At 46.8% G+C, this 7,070-nt stretch overlaps 1 protein-coding gene across 1 annotated transcript; it reads left to right on the top strand.

Moving 5' to 3' along the window:
- The first annotated feature begins 3,402 nt into the window (after positions 1 to 3,402).
- Positions 3,403 to 6,846, top strand: KLK7 (kallikrein related peptidase 7). The gene is given in 6 exon segments (XM_019658170.1): positions 3,403 to 3,492; positions 3,953 to 4,106; positions 4,293 to 4,483; positions 4,486 to 4,539; positions 4,823 to 4,959; positions 6,691 to 6,846. Coding segments are annotated over 6 exon segments (762 nt in total). The 5' UTR covers positions 3,403 to 3,422.
- The last annotated feature ends 224 nt before the right edge of the window (positions 6,847 to 7,070 follow it).

Genomic DNA, 7,070 nt, shown 5'->3' with positions numbered 1-7,070 from the left:
TTTGAAAAAAAGAAAGCACCTCCAACAAGTGACCCACTGGTTTTCCCCTCACTTCTCATTGTTCAGAACTGCATCACATGTCCATTTCTAAACCTATCACTGGCAAGCACTATATGATTCTCATGCTTGATGCAGTAAAGCCTATTTTTTGCCATGATGAGGATATAAGATTATCCAAACAAAATTGTGGTTCTCATAGAAAGGCACAAGCAGTGAATGCTTGAGTAGGTAATGATAATTTCTATGATGGGTCAAATTATGGGAAAAGGTAGAATTGGGTTAGGGGTCAGTATTGAGATAATATTTGGGCTCATAGCTGAGGAATGAATCACATTTTGGAGCCTGCTTTAGAAGTCCAGCTCAATCCCACATTTATGAATTTGGCGTCAAGGAATAATCAGACAACGGTTTCCATCTTACTCAGAGTAAAAGCCAAAGTCCAACACTAGTCCTCAGGTCTCTGTGTCATGTGAGTCCTATTTTGTCTCTGACCTCACTGCCCACCTATCTCCCCTTTGCTTATTCAGCTCCAGCCAAAAAGATTTCCCTGCTAGAACATTCTAGGTTAGCTCACCTGCCTGTTGACTCTACCTGGAATTCACTGCCCCCAAGTTGGTACATGAATCCATCCACCACTTGCTTCACAATCTTGTACAAAGACTTCACATGAAGTCTTTCCAACCATCTTTCCTAATATTATAACCCAGGGATCCTTGAGGGTGGAGGGTATCAGTAATTCCATATCCCTCTTCCTTGGTCTTATTTTTACCCATAGCACTTACTGCCACCTAACAAACTATGTATTTTATGTACTTATTTTTCTTTTGTAAAAATATTTTTAATTTATGTATAATTGGTATAAAATCTTATATTGGTTATATTAGTTTCAGGTGTACAGCATAGTGATTCAAAATTCTTATACCTTACAATGTGATCACCTCACCAGTTCTAGTAACCACCGTGCAAAGTTATCACAATATTATTGACTATAGTCCCCTCCCCCTTTTCACCCCTGCCCCCCTCTCTTTGGTAGCCCTCCTTTTAGTCTCTGTTTCTGTGTCCGTTTTTGTTTTATTTGTTTGTTTGTTTTAGATTCCACATATAAATGAAATCATACAGCATTGGTTTTTCTCTGCCTGACTTATTTCACTTAGCATAATACCCTCTAGGTCCATCCATGTTGTTGTAAATATCATGATTTTATTCTTTTTTATTGCTGCATGACATTTCATTGTATATATGTACCACATCTTCTTTGTCTATTTATCTATCAATGGACACCTAGGTTGCTTCCATATTTTCCCCGTTCTAAACAATGCTGCAATGAACATAGGTGTCTTTTCAAATTCGTGTTTTCCTTTTCTTTGGGTAAATACCCAGAAATAGAATTGCTGTGTTGTAACTGGATGAACCCAAAGAGACCCACACCAAGACATATTCTAATTAAAATGGCAAAAGTTAAGGATAAAGAGTCATCTTAAACGCAGCAAAAATGAAAAAAGAGGTCACATACAAGAGAAACCTTATAAGGCTATCAGCTGATTTCTCAGGAGAATTTTACAAGCCAGAAGGGCGTGGTAGGAGATATTTATTTAAAGTGCTCAAAGAAAGCAATTTACAACCTAGAATACTTTATCCAGCAAGGTTATCATTTAGAACTGAAGGAGAAATAGTTTCCCAGACACTCAAAAACTAAAGGAGTTCACCACCTTACACTGGCCTGACAGGAAATGTTAACAGGCCTTCTTTATGTAGAAAAGAAAAGGCCATAGCCTGAAATAAGAAAATATAGGAAAGGAAAAAAAACCTCACTGTAAAGGCAAATATACAATAATCACAGTGAATCAACCAACTTAAAAAGTTAATAGGAAGATCAAAGACAATAGTAGCAAAATTAACTATAACTACAGTAAGTAATGAGGAGTTACACAAAACAAAAAGATATAAGACATGACATCAAAACAATAAAAGAGTGGAGGGCAAAGTAAAAATACAGCGCTTTTAGAGTGCAGTTAAACTTGAGTGCCTAGATGGTAACCATAAACCAAAACCATACAAAAAGTTCCCAAAAAATGAAAACAAAGGAACCCAAATGCAACATTATGTACTTATTCTTCAATTCAACCCACTAGAATAAGAGCCTCTGGAAAGGAATGTTTAATGTTTCACTGATAATGTGTCTCCAGTAGCCAGAAAAGCAAAGATGAATATACAAAGAAATTCATCCCACCGTTACTATAATGAAAACTACCCAATTGTACTTCAATTTGAAACATGATTGCTATGTAAACAATCTGATGACATAAATCAGAATAAAACTATAGTATGGAATATTTTGTAACCGCTATAAAAGAAGAAGAAATTATCTAAATGCACTAAGAGGAAAAATTGTTCAAGATATCTATAGAGTAAATAAAAGGTTGTATCAGATAATTTTTAGGACAGATAATTTGTTATAAACACATAATATATATAGAAATGTACGTATAACATGAGAACAGGCTAAGTGATAACAGTAAGTGTTAGGAAGGCCTTCTCTTTTTCATTCATACTCTTATATTAGGGGTGGGGTTGGGTTCAGGCTCCAAGACACGACTGGGATTCAGCCTGGACAAGTTCCCACAGGCTGGTCAGAGTTGGGGTGTATGGTCTAGGCCACCCCTGAGAGGGGGTGAGAGCAAGAAAAAGGGCCACAGAGGAGGACCCAGGCCAAAGCTATTTACTCAGCCACGCTGTTTCTTGGCCCCTGCTCCTGCCCTCAGAGCCAGCATCTGGTCCCTCCCTGGGTAGCTGCCACCAGGGATGGTGGAGCCAGAATGAGCTGGAGGCTAACCGGCTGGTTACAGCCCCAATCTGGCCTCAGGAGGAAGGGTGGAGGTAGAGAGCTGGCCTATTGCTTTAGCTGCCTCAAGGGTTCGAGATAACCTCAAACTTAGGAAGGGGGCATTGGAGAGCGGGCTCCACCTGCATCTCAGACTGATGGCGGTGGGGGTAGGGGTCGTATCAGAGGGCCTGCACAGGCTGGATAAGAGCGCAGATCAGATCGGACCCTCCACAGGTGAGAAGGGGCCTCATTTGGGAGCGGAAGGTGACGCTAGCTGGACAGCTGACTCCAGCTCCTGAGAGGAGGGGCAGGAGTGTCTGGGGTCCTGGTTCTGCTAGATGAGGGACTGGATGTCTGGAATTTGGGTCTTGTCGGGAGAAAAAAAAACTGGGGATACTTATTTATGACTCTGCAGGGAATGGGAGGCCAGATTCCTGGGTCCCCAAAGGAAGGAAATATGGAGGCCTGAACTCCTAAGTCCAAGGGAGGAGAGGGCTGGGGACCATGACTTCTGCTTCCTGAACTTTTTGTCTTTCCAGCCCCAGCAGGAGAGCCCTTCCTCCACCACCTGGCAGCCCCAGAGGCTGAGAGAAGTCACATGGCAGGTTCCCTTCTCACACTCCTGCTGATCCTACTGTTGTCCTTATCCCTGGGATCTGCAAAAAAAGGTGAGCACCCAATGGCGGGCCTGACCTTGCCCCTGGGCCTCACGGTGCCCCCCCCCCCCCCCCCCCCCCCCCCTTCTCTCCAAGGAGTCCCTGAGTCAGGACCCCTCCCCATGCGGCAGCTTCCTCCCATGAAGATAAGACTCTTCTGCCTGTGCCTCCCCCCTTGCTGCTTCCTTCTGACTCCTGGGGTCTGTGTGTCCTCCAGGCCTTTTCCTGCACTCGGTGTCCCTCCCATTGGCTTCTGGGGTGCCTCCAGACCAGACGTCCCCTGGGTTTCTGAGCGGGCTCCCTCTGTCTCTCTCCATGTCCACCTGCAGCTTTTTCTACACCGTTGTCCACTTCCACCCTGCCCTTCTCCCTGCCTGTCTGTCTGTCCCTCTGTCTCTGCAAATCCCTCTGCTGATGCCTTAGCTTTGTCCAGATGCTTGCTACCCACGTTTTTCTCCATGTCTCCATCCAGCCCAGGATACCGGGGAAAGGATTATTAATGGAGGTCCATGTCCAAAGGGCTCCCGTCCCTGGCAGGTGGCCCTGCTCAGCGGCAGTCAGCTCCACTGTGGAGGCGTGCTGGTCAACGAGATGTGGGTGCTCACCGCCGCCCACTGCAAGATGAAGTATGTGGCAATGGGTGCTGCAGGGACTCCAGCTCTCCTGGGTCTCTGTTCCCCTCTTTCTTTAGGCCTCTGTCCCCCCTCTCTGGGTCCTGTCCCCCTCTCTCTGGGCCTCTAACCCTTCTCTCTGCATCCCTGCCCTTTTCCCTGAGTCAGAGCGTCTCTCTGAATGTCACTCTCTTCTCCCAGTGAGTACTTCTTGCAGGCTGGCAGTGATCTGCTGAACAATGGCAACGTCCAGAGCCTCAGCGTCACAGAGTCATTCATCCACCCCAACTATTCCACACAGACCCATGTTAATGACATCATGCTTGTGAAGCTAAGCAGCCCAGCCAGACTGTCATCAAGTGTGAGGGAAGTCAACCTGCCCTCCAGCTGCGAACCCCTGGGACCACAAGTACCATTTCTGGCTGGGGCACCACCAACAGCCATAAAGGTCAGGTTGCCTCTTGACTAAGGAGCCCCAAAACCCATCCCCCCACTTCCACCCAGAAACCAGGCCCCTGGGCCAATCTGCTCTCAGACCAGGAGCCCTGGCCCACAGGACCATCCTCCCTCAGACCCAGGAGGACAGGAGTTAGGCCCGTTTTCATGACCATAGTGTCGAGTCCCCCAGCCCCTCCTCCTTCAATGTCCAGGACCCCATTCTTTTCCCATCAGCATGCATGGTTCCACAGGCCCAGGCCTCTTGCTGACCTCTCCTGTCCCCTCTCCCCCAGTGACCCTTCCATCGGAGCTCATGTGCACGGATGTCACCCTCATCTCCTTCGAGGAGTGCAAGAAGTTTTACAACGGTGTGAAACCTTCCATGATCTGTGCCAGCAGCCTCTCCAACAGCAAGACCAACGCCTGCAATGTGAGACACCGCCCCCCCGGCCCTGGGTCCTGCTCCCCTCAGCACAGAGCCCTGTCTTCCCTCCATCCAGAATCTGAGGGTCTGACCCTGGTGCCGAGCCTTCTCTCGCAACCCCCAGGCCCACTTTCCTGACTGTCTCTGCCCGGTCCTCTGCCTAGGTCAGAGTGGGAGCCCATGGGGCCTGGTGTGACCCTGGGGATGGGCACAGAGCTGAAGGGAGGGGCTGGAGTGGGGAAGATGGGGCCGGGGCTGGGGGAAGGGGAGTCAGGCCCTGGTCACAAGCCCAAACTCTAAGGAAAATGAGAAGGGGGACCAAAACTGCAGTGACCGAGATTAATCAAATTCTAACACAGCATTTTTTAAAAATCTATACAAACTATCCACAATGAACAAAATATCAGGATTTCAACAAAGAGCGATCTGTTTCCCTGGATTTTCCATTAGTTTCAGGCTCCCATATGGTTCAGCCCATCCCTGTACTAACCCCATCTTTATCTAAAATTAGTATACTGTGTTTCTCATAGATACTGTCATATTCAATTTATTTTAAGGTAGTACATTAAAATAATATTTACTGCAATCTCTGAGATTTCATGCCCAATGCTAATATCTCACTCACCTCAGTTGGGTCCCGATCCAGGGGAAAGAAGGAGTCCCCTTCCTCCTTGTTCCCCGTCCTCATCTCTGTCACCCACTCTCTGCCTCTGAGTATCATTTTCCCACATGTCTCTTTACACTTAATTTCAGTTCATTGTTCACTACTGTGTTCTATCTTTGTGTTGGGATCTCTATCTGTCTCTGTGTGTGTGTGTGTGTGTGTGTGTGTGTGTGTGTGTGTGTGTGTGGTGTGTAATGGGATTATTCTCTCTCTCTCTCATTCTCTCTCTCTCTCTCTCCCTTTTTATTTGCCTCCATCTCTGCCTCTTTCCCCACTCCCTACATTTCTGCTTCTCTGCCCCCTCCTCCATCCCCCTTGCTTTCTCGATCCTTCTCTCTACCTCTCTCTTCTCCTTCTCTTTGGTCCTGTTCTTCTCTGTACCCCCACTCTCTTTGCTCACATCTGTACCCCCACTTTTAGGCACCGCTGGACGGTGTGTGTTAGGGAGAAAAGTAATGGGACAGGACATTGTGTCCTAGAGAATGGGAGGTTTCCTTGTCCCCTAGTGAGGACCTGCTTCATGAATGTACAAGCTGTGCAGGGACACGCAGCCCCACATTTAGGACAGTCCCACACTTGGTTTAACACACTCTTATTGCTGTCTTAAAATTCATAATTTTTCAACAAGGGGGCCTGCGGGTTTTTTTGCACTGGGCCATGTGAAATAGGTCATTGGTCCTCCCCCTCATTTCCAGGATTGCCCTGTCGCCCTTCCCTGGCTAAGGGGTATGAATCCATTCCCTGGGGATAATGCTCCTCTGATTGGCTGGCCCTGAGTCCTTCATGATGAAAAATAGATGGGACTCTGCCTTCTGGAAGCCCCACTTCTTCCCTGTGATTTGTCCCATTGGCCAGAGCTCTAGCCAATGTTCTCAGAGAACCTGGTTTGTCCTCTCCATGATAGTATTAATTCCTGCTCCCCCATTGGTCTACAGAAGCAATGTGTTTTTTCCCATTGGCCAGGGTGGAAGACTGTGGTCTGTCAGGACAAAGACTTGATAACTGTGGGGGTTGTATGAGACCTCAGTACTGGTGGGTGTGAAGCCAAAGCTAATCTGCTCTCTCCCCTCCAGGGTGACTCAGGGGGACCACTGATGTGCAATGACACCCTGCAAGGCCTGGTGTCCTGGGAAACGTTCCCTTGTGGCCAACACAGTGAACCAGTTGTCTATACCCGGGTCTGCAATTACGTTGATTGGATAAAGGAGACCATGAGAAAACATTGCTAATCTGTCCAAACTTCCATCTCTTCATCAGTACACCCTGAATAGGAAATTGACAAAAATAAGGACGTTGATGACTTATAGTCATATTGGGCTTTACCTTTCCTCAAAGTCTCATTGAAACCTCAACAATATGACATGAGTGTAAACCAATTATATCAGAGAGAGAGAAAGAAAACCAATACCCAAGCAAGAAACACAAAAATCTCAATTCTTGTAAAGATGCAGTG

Source organism: Hipposideros armiger, unplaced genomic scaffold (genome assembly GCF_001890085.2).
Source record: "Hipposideros armiger isolate ML-2016 unplaced genomic scaffold, ASM189008v1 scaffold_283, whole genome shotgun sequence".
NCBI lineage: Eukaryota > Metazoa > Chordata > Mammalia > Chiroptera > Hipposideridae > Hipposideros > Hipposideros armiger.
The sequence above is the reverse complement of the archived record's forward strand: the minus strand, read 5'-3'. Positions and strand labels throughout refer to the sequence as shown.